Source organism: Lytechinus variegatus, chromosome 6 (genome assembly GCF_018143015.1).
Source record: "Lytechinus variegatus isolate NC3 chromosome 6, Lvar_3.0, whole genome shotgun sequence".
NCBI lineage: Eukaryota > Metazoa > Echinodermata > Echinoidea > Temnopleuroida > Toxopneustidae > Lytechinus > Lytechinus variegatus.
This window is the reverse complement of record NC_054745.1, coordinates 10778076-10795982: the sequence shown is the minus strand read 5'-3', so window position 1 is coordinate 10795982 and position 17907 is coordinate 10778076. Positions and strand designations below refer to the sequence as shown.

General features: G+C 34.6%; 1 protein-coding gene across 1 annotated transcript; it reads left to right on the top strand.

The window, feature by feature from the left end:
• Window positions 1–681: 681 nt before the first annotated feature.
• LOC121416825 lies at window positions 682–14137 on the top strand. Its single transcript, XM_041610340.1, has 4 exons — window positions 682–838; window positions 4924–5014; window positions 9856–9920; window positions 13860–14137. The coding sequence occupies exons 1-4, from the start codon at window positions 682–684 to the stop codon at window positions 14135–14137; spliced, it is 591 nt and encodes a 196-aa protein (XP_041466274.1).
• The last annotated feature ends 3770 nt before the right edge of the window (window positions 14138–17907 follow it).

Genomic DNA, 17907 nt, shown 5'->3' with positions numbered 1-17907 from the left:
GTTTCATGCAAGAAAAGCTTCAGTGATAATAATTGTGTTCTAATCGAAATAGTTACAGAGTAATGAGGCAAAGGGCACAAAGGGCCCAAACACACACTCTCTCATAAAGGAACACACAAACCTTCTGGGCGCACATTCTAAATTCCATATTATTTACTAGTCTAAGGTGCAAAGCAATCCCTGGCCAATGGGAATCCAGGATGGAGCTACGAAAGTACGCAGATGAAGCGGAAAGAAATGGACCGGAGCGGAATAAATAAATCTCTCAGAGTACTAGTCTAATACTCGATGGATAATAGGAGAGTGATATTCTGTTCATAAAACGACTACAGATATTTGGCAGTGTTTTTTTCTACTCTTACCTTCAGTGTTAAGATGGGTAATTCCACATCAAAGAAATATAGAAAATATGACGATAAACTTAAGAGACAAGAAGAGGATCTAAAGAGGGTAAAAACGGAATTAGAAGATTACAAAGTGGCATGTGGAATCCTCACACATGTAACAAAACAGCGTGCACATTTAATATCCAGAATGTTTGGCCAATTTAGACACTTTCCTGAATCTGTAAAGTTCCCAAGACGTCTTTTTGTTAGCCTTTTTGGAGATGTCGCTGCAGGAAAATCATCGTTAATTAATTCTCTTTTATTCGCGGTCGATGGTGAGTTGGAAAACACAAAGATGGTTCAGACAGGGCCTATTAACGCCGATGGTGGGCATACTAAGAAGTCTCTTGAGGTTCCTTTAACGGGACAACTAAGTGTTATCGACCATCCGGGAATAAAAGCTGAAAGTGCAAGCAGCGTCGATATCCTGACAGGGATTGTTGATAAGATTGGTAAGTGCTGTTTATCTGTATATCTTCTGTATTTTCATCTAGATTTTCGACTGATTATGACTGCAAAATTTAGAGGTATCAACGTTGCTGTTAAATTGAGTGTGTAAGGTATTCATTGGATGATGATCAGTATTCCCATTATACTGTTTTAATTAGAGTTGGTATTTTGAGTTATTACAGGATGTTATTAAATAAACAAATTCCCTAAAAGTAGGAATGGGCTATGGGTAACTTTTTTATAAATGTGGCAACAGTTTGTTTGTGTGTCCCTTTTTCCTTATCTCGACATGAAATTAGAATATATTTTGTCTCGAGTCCAAGGAAAACGTGTGCCAGGCCAAAATCCAAAATGAGGGAAAAAAATCACAGTTTTGGCCACAACTTCTTTGATTTCTCTTTTCTGGGGTCTATTCATATGTTTTGGGGGCAGACATTCTTTTCTAAAACAAGTTCTTCTTAACCATTTTTTGTAGAGTTCAAATGTGAATTTACTGAAATTGAGGAAATTTAGAGCCCTTTACAGCCTTAAAACGGGTTTCACCGTCTTGAAGTTCTTCGATATAAGATGGTACTAGTTGATTAATGGCAAGCAGCTTCATATTATTGTTGTATCCCTCTAAATGGGGATTTAGTGTGAATTTATTGGGGATATTCTTTTACCATGTTTACCTGGATGTGGTGTCCAACCCTATGTTTATGGGGCTAGTTACATATCATCATAAGGCTGATAAACAGTCAGTTAGAATCAAGGATTCTATGCTAGTTACCATTGAATGGCAAAGTTACCATAATGGTATCTTTTATTCGACAGGGCCCAGAATAGCTTCAGTGTAAACGCCATAATGTGGGGTTGACTCTATTTTAGTTTAGTTTACTCCAACAATATTGTAGGACTAAGCCTGTTCATCTATCAAAGTAGAATATCTATTGCTGCTTTCGTCAGACAAAATTAGATGAGCTACTTATGTTGGCAGGAAGGGATGGCAGGGGTATATCGTAGACAGCAACAAATTCCATGAAAACACGAGAATCAAAAATTACTCAAAATAATAGGCAATCTTCTCCCAATGATTATCCAATCTGTTTTTAAATGCAATCACTGGACAAGCAGTAACTACATCTTCATGATCTATCACTCGGTTAGCAAAGAATTTTTTTCTCTAGCTTTAAGGAATGACCACGTGTTTGGCCACCTTTGCTCAGACGAAAAGCTCAGAACCTGTAACATAGTAACCATGCAGATAGTTCTACACGTCAATCATGTCACCTCTTTTACGTCTGCTACTGAGTGATGACAATTTCAGGAGGCGAAGACGTTCAGAGTATGACGGGGTGCCTAATACCTGGGATCAATTTAAGCTGTACGTTGGACACTCCTCTGCTCACCCAGCTTATACGGTGTCCACGCAGCCTGGCCATACTCTAAAATTAGGCAAATAGTACCCCTAAACCAAAGTGTAATAGTGGTCTTATCCAAATGTCAAAAGTTATTCTTACAATACCAAGCAATCTGTTAGACTTTGACACCACTTTAGAAATGCGCTCCTTGGAAGAGAGATGTGCATCAACCAAAACTCCTAAATCTCTCTTACTCTCACAACCGATTGCAAATCTTTGGTCATATGATACTTAGAGTCAGACCTTCTTCTTCCAATCTTTAAAACAGTACATTTTATCTGGGCGAAAACGTAGCTGCCACTTCTCAGCCAAGGCCTCAGGTTCAGTCAAATCATCTTGCAATTTACCGATGGCTCTTGGAACATCAGAACAAACATACAACTTAGTTGCGTCAGCAAACAGCATGGCTGAAGTGTGCACTGGATATGGGAGATCATACATTAAAACAAAATGGGGGCGAGAACACTGCCCTGTGGTATTCCACTGCAAACTTCTGACCACTGGGACTGTTGACCACTGACAACGACCCTTTGACATCTACCAAGCAGAGTGTCACTGATCCATGCATTCATTTTACCTTTGACTCCAAGAGCTTGTAGTTTACTATAAGAAGTCGGTGATGAGGGACAGTATCTAAGGCTTTCATAAAATCCACGAACACTACATCTACACATCATCCAAAAATGCGGGTCCACTCATACAGGACTTCTAAAAACTGTGTGTGTAGTACAAGATCGTCCAGCAATAAAACCATGCCTAGAGCAGGTCAATCTCCTGAAGATGGCGAATAGGTTGTGTCCTTAAAAGCTTTCAAGTAACTTACAAATAACAGATGTCAGACTTACAGGCCTGTAGTTTCTACTTTCTGATTTGCTACCCTTTTAAATACCGGGGTCACATTAGCACTCTTCCGATCTTTAGGCAAAATTACTTGTCCAACATTTTTCTAAAACAGAATGGAAATAGGTAATCAAAGTACACCAGGTAATTCATTGAGTACACGTGGATGGATTTGGTCTGGTCTAGGGGCTTTACTTGGTTGCAGTTGAATACATCATTGGTGGATATCTCTATGTCATCAAACGGACAATTGATATTTACCCCTCCACCACCTGAATTAGCATATTGGACAAAATTTTTTTCAAATTCTGAGACGAAACATATCGTCAATTTCTGAGGCATCCTATTCTAAACCTAAGATCTAATTTCTATGACACTATGATTTATATACAGACCTTGTCAAGATGGTCAATGCATGGACAAAGATGTATGCAGTGCAATATGTAAAGTACATTGTATACAGTACATGCTGTATAGCCCGTATTGATAAATTCTATTCTTTATTTAATAAGATATTTTTCGCAAATATCTGTAAGACCCGAAGTGTAGGAAAAAAAGCAAGATAGTGATATGAAGCTGCTTGCTGTTAGTGAATTCGAACCACATGACAATAAAACCTACTCTTTGCCTGAAAAGGGGCAATAAAACTTTATTGATTGGAGTAAAATCAACTTTTAAATCTACAAATGATGGTGTGAATGTATGATGAATATACACCACCTTTTGACAGACTGCGATTTCAATGCACGCTGTCAGTCAAAACGTCTCATCGCTTTTTGTAAAGGGGGGAAAAATCTAAGTCGCTCATACCGAAATGATAAGCATGTAGCTCTTTTGCCATATTTTCGCGGATCCTTACTTTTTTGTAAAAATAAAGATTCTAATATCATGCAACTTCCTTGGGTTTTCCAACCATGTATTTTTCAATCAATACGTATTTTGTAAGGCTGGGGAACTAAGTGTGCGAATTGTGGTAATGAAGTCGATTTTCTCTGAAATGGGTTTGCACCGTCGTATGCCTGATTGGATTGGATTTGCGCATTTTATTAAAAAATTGTATGGCATCGCCGTGAAAATCCTCTCATATCTCAGAAAATAGAAAAAATAAATGCCTCAAAAAATTTTAGAATAAGTTTACCATGTTTACTATGTGAATTCAATGTAATTCACATAGAAAATTTGCTAGACTCGTGCTAACATGGGAAAAAAGATATGGAATTAAATCGAAATGAAAATCGATTCATGTAGCTTTTTCATTTACAACGAAGTACACAAGAACTGAAGCACAGCTGCATTTTAACATTTTGTGGCGACCTGTAATGCAACCGATGTCATAGGAAAACTGAAATGAAAATAGATTGCAATTATTTAAAATTATATTCCTCCATCAAATGTCAACATTAAACATATATATTCTGAAATTCGGCAAAATATTGTGTGATATCATTTTCAAAATGTAAAACCCCTCAGAATTTGCCAATTTTTAAAATAAAGATTTCAAATTTCCACACAACAAAAATAAGTTCAGTTTCAGGAAATGCATCTGTTTGTGATGTTATGCGTCACAGTTTAGGCCACATGCGGCAGCATGAGTAATTTCAGATTTTATTTCCAACAAATAGTGCAATATCAATTTTTGCTCTCCCATTTTAAATTAGCTAGGTGCCTGCTCAGAGTAACGGACCATGCAGATGCACGATTTTTCCTATTGTATCTCGCCAAGAAGTCTGTAGTTAGGAAGGAGTCTTTTGTTTATAATCTGCAAGAAAAATCCGATTAAGAAAATTAAATCTCTTAAAATTCAGTGGTTCTATATATCGTCACACGCTTCTGTTTTATTTTCTCAGAAGGGAGATATGGATCTTCAAACATTACATGGGTTTCTCTAGCTCCAGCGGACAAAGACCAGATGTCATGTTGCTCTGTGCTTGTGTTTTCGTAAGTATGCATTTTCGATTACTTTTGTTCTTATATTATAATTCCCTGCTTATACCAATTAAACCACACAAAACCCACGCTTACATACACCCTGACACACACTCACACTCCATTTTCATTCAAATTCAACGTTTTGTTGTTATAATGGAATAAAAGTGGCTTATATACTTTCAAATGTTAAAACGTTTCCTTTGCAACCAGAGAAACCAAACCACCTCTTTTAAGTAGAAAGGGTACTTATCCTTCTAGTTGTTATATTTCCATTTAATGTTCATAATTTTGTAGTTATTATTTTTATTTTTCATACTCCCTATTTGTGTTCTGTTATTCTTTTGTTCTTTAATGCGCTTTGTATCTGATGAATAGGCGCTATATAAATAAAGCGTATTATTATTATTATTTTATTTGTTAAAAACAAGTGGACTGATATTAAAAAACATGAGGCATGAAATCGCGGGGGGGGGATAAAAGAATTCAATCTTCTAATTATACTGTCGTTTTTTGTAGGAATTACACTTCGGTCAGAAAATGATTTGATGACAATAGAAGGTGAACTGTCTAAAAATAGTTGGATGTGGCAAAGTGAACATTCTAGTTTGCTATACGTGTTCTTGTAATAATAATAATAAAAATAGGCATTTATATAGCGCCATCTATCTCGAAATATTCTATTCCGAGGCGCACAAGAAAAGAAAGAAAGAGAAAGTTTGGATGAGTGTCAAAGTGCCAATAACTAATACTGTTAGAAAAGATAAGATTTCAGTTTGGATTTGAAGGTCTCCAGTGATTGTATAATTCTTAAATTTAATGGCAAATTATTCCAGAGAGAAGGTGCTGAGGCAGAGAAAGCTCGTGCACCATATGCTACACGTGTCTTGGGAGTCTTAAGAAGTTGCTGGTGTGATGATCTCAGGCTTCTAGCTGGTGCATAAGGCGTGACAAGGTCTTGTAGATATTTTTGTGCCAAACCATTAAACACTTTCCAAGTGAAAAGAAGTATTTTAAATTCTATACGCTTCCGGATTGACAACCAATGTAACTTTTGGAGAATTGGTGAGATGTGTTGATATTTTGATGTACCAGTTAAAACCCTGGCAGCTGTATTCTGAGCATACTGAAGTTTATTAACATTGCGTGAGGTTATATTAAAAAGAAGAGCATTTCCAACATCTAATCGAGATAGTACAAATGAGTGTATAAGCATAGCAGCAGACTTATGGTCAAGGACTTTCCTCATGCTGTTAACATTATGAATATTATAGTATACTGATTGACATATTTTCTTTACTTGTGCATCCATAGACATATGTTCGTCAAATACGACACCGTATAGGCAAAATCAAGTAAATAAATAATGTCTAATCATGCGTAAAAACACCAAATTCGGAGAAAACCATTTTTTGACAGAATTGGAAACCCATGTGAGTTCTATATTACAAAAAATAATGATAAATCATTTGTAAAGATTGGGGTCATGTATTTTTAACAGTGCATCTTAATAATGAATTCCAGTTTGTAAAACAATACCTAATGATTGGCAATATTGGTGGGGTTCAAAATTTGAAGGAAATCATGAGTGTGAAAGGTTATGTGTGTTCGGGAAGATTTATATCTACACATGTACCGTTTATGTATCATTGTAATTTCTATCCCATAAAAGCTTCAATAACCATGATAATGATGATATTATATGATGATAATAATGGTAATAATAATAATGATAAAATAATAATAACAATTATTATTATCATAGATAATAATAATAATGATGATAATAATGATAACAATAATAATAATGACTATTATGATTATCATTATTGTTATCGTTATTACTATTATTATTAGTAGTAGTAATATAGCGCTGCAACCATGTGCATTTACTCAACTGTGCTTTAATACGTGGTATCATATCACTAATCCGGCAGTAGCTGAGCCGTCATATCGGCGAAAAAAAATCTAGGATGCATCCTACCAGGTACCCATTCTCCTCACTTTGCTCGATTCCTAATTTCATTCCAGTGGAATATCATTATTGCATCTTAATTTAGACTTATATTATAATTTTTTAAACAACTGGGTCTGGAAAGAAGACTTTGAACTTTTATTATAATTTTTGAAATAACTGGGTCTGCAAAAAAAAAAAAAACTTGGAATTTTTACTTTAATTTTTTAAACAACCGCCAAAGTATTAATGATAGTAGATTTTTTATGCTTTGTGTATTTTTATAATTCTATTTTGATACTGTTATGTTTAATGCTGTTTTTTTATGTAAAAGTTCTGTACAATTCAGCTCTTGCTGCGAACAGTCTTTGAATAAAATACCATTATTATTATTATATAACCGGGTCTGGAAAAGAGACTTTGGACTTACAATGATATTTGAAACAACCGGGTCTTGGAAAAAAAAAATTGCACATTTGTGCTATATCAACACATTACCATAGGGTTTTAATTTTTAACTACTTAGTATGGAGAAAAGACTATGCCTGATTCTCAATTTACTCTTAGCTCATATATTAACAATACGCGCCGTATAAGTGAAACAACAACAAAGACATTAATTCCACAAGTTTTAATTAACTGGGTCTGGATAAAAGACTAAGCTCGATTCTCATTTTTATTCCACTGGAGTATCATTATCCTATCTTAGTTTGGGTTTATTGTATAATTTTTGAATTAACCAGATCTGGACAAAATACTTTGGACTTATATTACAACTGTTTAATTAACCGGGTCTTTTATGCTATATGAACGTATTACTATAGGATTTTAGTTTAGAACGGATTCGCCAACAATTCCTTCAAATTTATTACATTTGTGGGTAAAGTGCATTATTACAGTTGTGGGTGAAATTATTACATTTGTGGGTAAAGTATTGTTACATTTGTTGGCGTTATTACATTTGTAGGTGGTTATTACATTTGTAGGTGGTTATTACATTTGTAGGTGGTTATTACATTTGTAGGTGGTTATTACGTTTGTAGGTGGTTATTACATTTGTAGGTGGTTATTACATTTGTAGGTGGTTATTACATTTGTAGGTGGTTATTACATTTGTAGGTGGTTATTACATTTGTAGGTGGTTATTACATTTGTAGGTGGTTATTACATTTGTGGGTGATTATTACATTGGTGGGTGTAACACCCCCCCCCCCTCCACCACGCTTGCCATTTATTTTTCATTTTTGTTCTGGCTTCGCCAGATGATTTCATTGATAGGATTAACGAATCTTCGAATAACAAGCCTTATTTCATTTTCAGATTAACGAACCTTATTTCGTTTTCAAACTAATAAATCTTTGGAATAACAGACTTTCTTCTTTCGGACTAACGAACCTTCGAAATTTATAAGGTGCTTTTTTTATCGGAGTAACGAACCTCCGGAATAACGCCATAAATTTTCGGATTAACGATCATTGAGATATAGGCAACTACGTGTTTCGGAATAAAGAAACTTCGGAAAAAAAATTCGAAATAGCAAACCTGCGGAATTACATATTGCAACCAAAATCAATAAGCGCTTTCCTTGGCACAAGCAAATACGTGACCTTCGTCATTTTTTTTCTTGATGAATTTGTGTTATATACAAATTGTGGCCGTTTGTATACCTAACATTTCGTATTTTGTTTCTAACCTATAATTAATTCCCTCTCGGAATTCATACTGCGATATAACATGGTCCAACAATAGAGTACACAGAGAACATTGCGGCTTTGTACTGGGTCTGGATATTTTGATTTAAATGATATTTATAAAATGCCAATTGCATTTTTATGTACCGCTTATATAAAAACGAGTTACCCTTTTCATTTCGTGAGGATTTCAGCTTAAATGGAAATATTCATAGCTAACCTACTATACATCCATTTGATTTTCATGTATTCACTCATAGAATTGCATCAGCCCATAGATAAATGAAATATATAGGACCTAATATTGATAATTCCCTACCTATAAATGTACGTACTTGTAAAAATATGTTGTCCTTCAACATGTTCAAGAAGATGAAGATGAAGAATATCTCTCCAAATACTGTAAATTATATTTTTCTAAAGTACTCTCTCATAAAGTAGGTGCAGCATTTCATTTAAGATGTAAATGATATTTATATGTCAATATGCTATAGGACGCTACTTTCGTTTTTTTTTTTTTTTATATTTTCTAATGAATGTCATTTTGAGCCATGTTTTAGTTGGTAAAATTGCCAATATCGTCGTCTGTCAACTAGGCCACTCACCACATGGCTTACTTTCATTTCGTCTAATGCTATTCTGTCCATCAAAAATTCGCCTAACCACCATTTTGTCCATTAACCATTTCAACAATCATCACTTCGTATAATCACCGTTCGTCTATGACCATTTTGTCGCATAACCAATTAGTCTAGTTTTGACTTCATTTTCATTCATTTTGCACAATTCAACAATTAGTTTAATGAGACCATGTGGTAAATGGACTGAATGAAATTAGACAATGTGGTTAGTGGACGAACTAATGGTAGACAAAATAGTAGGTGACGAGTTGGCAATTGGACGAACTGGAAATAAAGCTTTTAGTTAAGCGTGTTACTTACATACGATGTTATTTAAGGGACTTTGCACTTAAAACACATTTATTTATGCTTAGTTCTTCTCTGTGTATGTTTTAATCAATTGAACATTGTAAATGTATTTTGTCGATTTCATTTTTGTTATGCATGGTGATAAAACATACAAGCTCGGTCTTATTGCTCTCTATCTTTCGAGTTTCTTCGAAATAAAGTCATGCTTATCTTAGACTATGATTTGTTTGATATTAATTTCATTCTCCTTCAGTTCATTCGGTTTTCCATATCTTTCAGAGCCCATAATCCAGAAACGGCCAGAAGATATCGAAGTATAATTCGGAAGATCCATGATTGGCAAGGTGAATATATACGCCTATTCATTTTAGAATTTGATTGTTTATGAATCTTGTGTACTAGCATCTGCATTAGCATCTGACAACGTTATCACTGTGACTGAAGGTGATTAGGAGCTGTTGCATAAAGGAAGAATTGTAAGAAAATTTTGTTACTGCGATATAATGATTAAATGGTCACGTTAGCTCCACCCCCCAAAAAAGATGTTTCGGAGGTCAAGCCTTTCAGAGGAAAAATTAATAGCGTAATTTGAGTGACACTTAACTGGAATTAAATTCAATTTCAATTCGTGATTGTGATTAACGTTAGTGTTTTATAGTTTGGTTTCATACCTGCTAAGATTTCGTCATTATAATCATTTTTCACTGGAATTATCATTCAAATTACGACTTTGGTACCGTGTGAAAGAGTGTTGGTAAAGATAACAAAGGATAGGATGAGGCATGTTTCACTTGGTTCATTCAAGACAGTTGTAGAACATGTAGAATAATACAGAAACACATAAACATAATAACCGTAATCGTAAAAGCTGATTATGCAAAAAGGTAAGTTTATCCAAATAATTACGAATCATAATCAAGTTGAAAATATACACAAGGCTTTCAGTATGAATACATAATACAGAAAATATAACATTTTTATAGGGTAAAATATTTCTCAGATACATAATTACATATTTTTTCATTTGAATTACTGAAATAAACCCTGTATAACAACACTGTACACTCACCCTAAAACACTAACTCATGCACACCATACACCCGTCATCATTAAGTCATGCCCTATGGTATAACAGATTCAGGCATAATTGGTAGAAAATCACGAAATGGATTTCTGTTTTAAGTCGGAACTAATATAATCGTTTATCTCGAGGCGCGCTGATAGACTGTTGCTTCCACATAACAGAGGCGCTCTAGAGCTCTCCGACGACTCTAGAGTGGCTCTTAAAACTCTTCAAAAGTCGGAGATGTCGTTGTAACCACAGTAGCAACTAGAACTTTGCTCACGAACCGCAGATGTAATGTCCCCAGTTACGGTTGCGAAAGTACATGCCATATAAATTGTGTTACAGGACAATTATTTTCTCACGACTTGGCAGGGACGATTTTTTTTCAGTGGGGGTGGTGAAATCTCTCCTCAAATGTGGGGGGGGGGCAGATTTTCATTACATACACACACACACACACATATATGCATAATATGGCAATCACTTCTTAGCTTTCTTCTTATTTTTCTTCTTTTTTGGGGGAGGGTAATTTCATGTATTTTGTCCTGAAAATTGATCATTGTGAGCAATGTTTGTGGTCCTGAACAAGATGCGCATGTAACAGATAATAACTGCGAACGTGATCAACGCGAGCAGATATTTTTTTATACACGCTCTGGCCTGATTGAAAGGGACGTGTTATAAGGACTGTTTGCAGTTACCAATTGAGACGATAGGCCTACATATATTAACAATAAAATATTGAAAAATTTGACATTTCAACGTAAATACTGGAGTCATTTTTTGTGATCATGAACATGATAATTATATAAATATACAAATGATGCAAGCGCGAAGCGCGAGCGGAAAAACTGAGATTACAGACCCTCCAAAAACGAGACATTCTAAGCACTTTTCTAATCATAAAGAGGATTTGCAATTGATGCGAGCGCGAAGCGCGAGCTGAAATAAAAATGAGATTTCAGACCTAAAAACAAGACATCTTAAAGCTTGTGTATAGTTTTGGTAAATCCGCCAAAATGCACCTATCACTATTCCAATTCATTGCTAGCTAATATAAATGGATATGCCCTATAACAGTTATGATGTGGAGGATATGAAATGAAAATGTGTTTTACAGGATAAATTTTGCGATTTTACATGGAAATTTAACTTGATCGGGTCACCCGATCAAATTAAAATATCTGTGTGTTTTTGTCTTTCAATTAAATCCTATTCCAAATCATGGAATGGGCTGAAACTTTCAAGATATGTTTTTTGTCTGTAACTTTTGGATATCTAATCACTAAATTTATAAGATAAGTGCTTGAATGCCCATTTTTTTAATTTAAAACAAGCATCGCCGAGAGAGGGCGCTATATATCCAAGATTTGAATATTTGAAATTCTCTCAGAGAAGTGCAGTTGGAAAAATATCTAACGGTCTCTACGCTTCAGTAAGACTGTCATATTAGATGATATTCGATTATCAATCACATTATTGACCCTTTACCAAAGCTATACACAGGCTTTAAGCACTTTTGTAATCATGAACAGGATAGGTATACAATTGATGCGAGCGCAAAGGGCGAGCGGAAACAATTTCAGACCTATAAACGGGATATTCTATTCATGTTTTGTAAATCAAGAAAGTGATGGGTAATTGGATATAATTAAAAATGTGGCTCGAAGCGCAAACAGAACTGTTTTGATATTCTGATCTGAAACTCCGCTCAGAATGTAATATGGTTTGATAGATAAATAAAAATCAGACGAACATAAAAGTAAAAATTTGATCAAAATCCGACAAGGAATATCAAAGTTATTTAATTTTAAAGATTAACATTATTCCGGTGAAACAGTTTTATAGCATGTCTCATTAATATACAATGAGCAAATTGATGATGTCATATCCGCATTTGTTTTTTGTGTTTTATTATATAGAATTAGTTGTATACAATATTTTCCCTTCAAGAACCGAAAACAGTTGAATTGACAACTGATTTAGTCCATTAGATTTCTTTGCTGCATCTTATTTCATTATAAGGGAGACATATCATCCACACTGGTGTGAAAAAAAATGAATACATGAAATAACACAAGAAACAGGATAGTGGGGATGTGACATCTTCAACCCACATGGGCGGAAATCCAAGAGGGGACAGGGGGCGTGTCCCCCCTACCAAAAATAGTAGAGGGACACAATATCAAATGTCCCCCTACTATTTTTGGTATTTCATTATGGAGAATGGGGGGGGGGGGCTTGTCAGTTTTAGGGTTAAAATGACCTATCATTTAGGGTGATAACATTTTTTTTGCTTGTCAAATTTTACAGGCCCTGGTCCCCCTAACTTTGGAGGCAGATTTCCGCCGATCTCAACCCACCTGTAAAATATTTATGAAGACATGCATATCACAATTCTTATAAAATATAAAATATTGCTAAACTTTAGAATTAAACAACTTAAATTATTGTTATCAGATTTTCATAGAATTTATTTATTTTGATAAAATTTATTTGATATATTTTCATACCGGAGTACCCCTCAAACAAGATGCGTATCTGAATAAACATACGTACGCGTGTTTAGAGTTAGACCTAGTATAAAGATGCGAGCGCGAAGCGCGATCATAAAACATTTGTAAAAAGGGTGAATTTAAACAATTTTTTAAGTACTGTATCGGAAAATTCTGAAGGGGGGGGGGTCTACAAAACTTCGTTAATTTTTATTACGTTTCTGTCATTTATCATACCTACCACCAGCTGACCAAGAGGTACTACCTATGGAAAATAACACATATCCAGCATCCCCCCAATTTTGGGGTGCTTCACCCCCAGCACCCCCGCTTTTCAGGTCCCTGCGACGTGGCTAAAAGTCTCTTCTGAAATGAACTAGCGTCGTAAAAGTACATTCCCGTCCTCGTGCGAAATGTGTCTGTTATGATTATCTCGAGCGCTTTCCAAATCGCAGGCATGAATGCAGCTCCAGAGCCTGCATCGGAGCGTACTCAAACCCGACGCATGTGTAGACCTATAAGGGGCCGATGTCATGAAGGTAGTCATCTCACCTGAAAATCTCCTCTTTCAGTGGAGGCACTTTATAAATGAATATTTCTTTAGTGTGTCTTGCTATCAATGGCAACAGATAATTATTCATAATGTAGCCTCTTAATAGCACACAAAGCCGTGTTCATGTCATTAGTAATTATTCATTATGCTGTATCTTCGATTTTTTCAGGATGCTATCCACCGTGTATCATTACCCACGTCGACCAAGAGGAACCTGAAGCCGTTCGACTCGCTTTACAATCTGCAGGCGTATCAAAGATCTTCGAAGTCGCCAACATCACACCACAAAACAAACAACTCGATATGAAGCATGTATTGACCCTCCTGGAGCTTCTTTTGACATGCTTTGAGTTTGGAGAAAACACATTCATGTTCCGACAACGCCAAGACATTGTTCTTTTTGAAAACGCAGGGAGGAACATGAACAATTTTAACAACATTCAATAAATTCGAATTATCACCTTTATCAATGATAAATACTATCTAAAATCTAAATTATACGAGAAGATGCATATTTTGGCTTGACGAATGAAATGTTGAATTAAGTTAAACAAGCAATTTAGAAGTTACTATCATTGTAGAACAAGAGGTCAAGAATTACAATTGCCCAACAACCGATGGTAATTGTAACACACCTATGGGGCAAGTGTAACATATTCTTTATCAAAGTTTACGCACTTGACCATGTTGACAGATGCAAGATTCTTAGCATTTAAGTTTAATCAGTGTTAGCCCCATATAATATGAGCATGCTTTACTCGTTACTCGTTTACATTATATGATGAACATTCTACCCTTTTTTCTAAGGTTGTTGTGGCTTTACCTAAAATGATGGACTTAATATCAGTTTCTATATCGGTTCTGTATCTACTTTGATTATTTGATATGTAGGTACCTACCAAGCATCTTTTCAAATGGACGACTGTGGTAAAACACTGTTCATTGTGCTTTTTAACTTTAAATTAATATTCTCTTCCTAATATCGAGAGATATTATTTCTTAAAGATGGGGAAATGGGAAGTTTGTCTAAAAAAATATGCCACCTTTCCGGAAGAAAATAACTAGTTCTTTACCTCGTTAACAAAGTTATTAAATCCGGAATTACTGTTTTATTCATATCTCACTTGTATAGGAAAGACATGTCCCTTCTTTCAATTTATTCTATTTTATTTACCCTCTCTGGATATTATCGATTATAGGTGATGAATAAATATATCAATGTCTAAGATAAGGGGTATTGGCATTTGTATTACCTGTCGATATATATATATATATATATATATATATATATATATATATATATATATATATATACTGAATTTTTACCATGTAGAAATTCATGAAATTCAACCTTTCGCTGACAGTTTGATTTTATTACAATAAACATACACTGTTAAAAAACCCGTGATTTTACAGAGAAATAAAAGAAGATTTTGCAAAAAGCAATTACAGAATCATTCTGTAAATTCATAAAACATAATTTTTTCCTTCAATTTAACAGAACAGGTCTGTTTAAAAAGGTTAAAAGACTGTTTTATTCAAGGAAATTTCTAAGATGCCATACACCAAATACCAATTTCCTGTGAGATTACGCAATCTGTTAAGATTACAGGTGTTCTCGAGACTCTGCTGCAGGAATTTCTTTTATTTTTTTCTAACAGTGTAGTTTATCTGTATATCTGTTGGATCGATATAATAAAAAAAATATTGTTTCCTCATGCCCGAGCTAATAGAAAAGGTTACAATTTTCCTTGTAAACAAGCATCATGATTGGCAACACGTTCTCATATTTTAAGTAATCGACGAGGGTACTTTGTGCCATGCTTTTCTTTCCATAAGCATTTACTCAGATTAACAGTTTTGAGATTAGAAGAACGTATAATAGTACACTCTCCTCATGTTTTAAACTTATTTTTTTTTCTATCAAAGTGATGTTGATTACGAGCAACAGGAAACCACACAAAACACTAAAGGTTCTGATTACCATTTGACAAATATTTTGCATTGGAAGATTTTCTTTGATAGATATATGTTCAAAGTTATTTAAACCTTATTTCTAAAGTTATTATGGTGGTCTTTGCTACCCTTTTCTTCTAAACAAAATAAATTACTGACAAGTGTGTTTCAACATGTGCGATTCTCTATTCTGAGCTATAGTTGTAACGTACCAGGGGCAAATGTAACACGGTGCTACATCTTCCCCTGAGGAGGCGCCATATTTTTCTTAGCATGAGTATTCGTCATTGAAATGTCAGTCAAATACAGGCATAGGTACATGCTCTCTAAACATATAAAAATGACTGTTATAGCTCAATTGTATATTTTTCAGAAGAAAAGTATTTGGTAACGCAAGTTATTGCTTTCCTACTTAAACTTCAGGTTTTTTGCTGTAGAATATTCCACAAACCATCATATTTGCTATGCTCGAACATCTTGTAAAGCGAATAAATGCGCATGCTCTGTAAAAAGTTTGTCCTGGTAGCTTGTTTCTGCTAGCAATGGGGGATTGGGAGCCTCGGTTACATTTGCCCCGTGTTACAATTGTCCCCTGTCTCCCCTTATAAAAAAAATTCTAAAACTAAGATGAAACATGTGTATGAGTGCTTGCGAGTCCACACCAGAACAATATTGATTCGAATTAATAGGGAAAATCGGACAATAATTATAGCGCTGAAAATTTCATCACATTCTGATAAAATATAAGAGAGTAAAGACATTTAATTCTTTCCCGTATTTTTCACAAAATAGTTATATGCACAAGACAGCGACATGCAAATGAGAGAGTCGGTGATGTCATTCACGAACTATTTGTGTTTTTTTTTGTTTTATTGCTAAAATTCTGCAGTATTTTTTTTTTTACATATTTAACCATAAGGACCTTAAGGATTTTTGTCTTTTTATTCAAATCAACATTTTTTTTTAGGGTTCACTTGTCCTGTAAAACCTTAAAAGACCACAAAATAGGATGATAACTTCAATATATTTAAATACAAATAGCGATTTATTAGCTTAATTTTGATAACTGTCTTTATGACGCATGTAACTTATGCACAGTTCTCTCAAATTCAAACTCCGTTGTGTCGTACTAAATTTATTAACGCGTGTCGTTGCAATGAGTGTTGGAACTTGTTTATAATATTTGCTTATAATGTCTAGGTTCTCGGGTATACGATCTGAATCTTTGGTTACCTGACCATGATTGATTTTGGAATCTTTTAACTGTATATATCATATATGATTCCAGCTATTTTAACAAGTTGAACAGATATTTGTAAGAACATGCCTTTATTTTGCGTAATTGTTAATGATTGTGTGAAATGAACATGGTACATTCATGTAAGATAGTCGGATTCCTGATAAATTATTTACTTGTGATTCCATCATACCTAACATGTGTCAATTCTTTCTACTTCGTCAAAAAATGAATGTTTCGTGACAGACATAATGGTTAGTTTCGGTCATGTTCGCTCATTTGTTTTACGTCGCAGACGATGCAGCCTGCTAGTTTGTATTATATGTACGCAGATCCTAATGCAAATCAAAATCAATTCCGAACTCTATACTATTAAATATTTGCTCTCTCAAATGTAGCTATATATTAAACATCAGTAGGCAAATATGTATAGTACAAGAACCAGGGTGACCAGATTTCACAAAATGAAATACGGGACAATCGACAAATTACGCTGCATGAGCGGATCGACCGAGCCAGGTCTTAATAAAAGATCAACAAATAAAGGCTACACAGTATCAGACTTGTGAAAAAATTATAAAAAATTAGGAGGGAGAAAGAAAGAATGAAGGAGAAAATGAAAAGACGACAGAAAAGAGATGGATTGAGAAGAAAAAAAGACAAAATTGAAGGGGAAAATTAAGGGGAAAACAAAAAATGTTAGAAAGTAAAAGAGAGAAAAAAGGTTTCCTTCATTCGTTGAAATGTATAAGGAAAGAAAAAAAGAAAGGAAGGGAAGATGAATAAATGTGTGAAAGAAAAAAAAAGAAAAGAGAAAAAGAAAGTAGACAAAAATATTTCCTTCAAAGAAACAAAGAAAGAAGAAAAACAGGAAGGAAGGAAAGAATGGAGGGAGGTAAAGAAAGAATAAGGGAAAAGGGTTAAGGAAAAAATGAAGAAAAGAATAAAAGAAAAGATGAAAGAGAGGGAGGAAAGAATGATGAGAGAATGGAAAAAAAGAGAAAATAATAGATGGAGAGAAAGA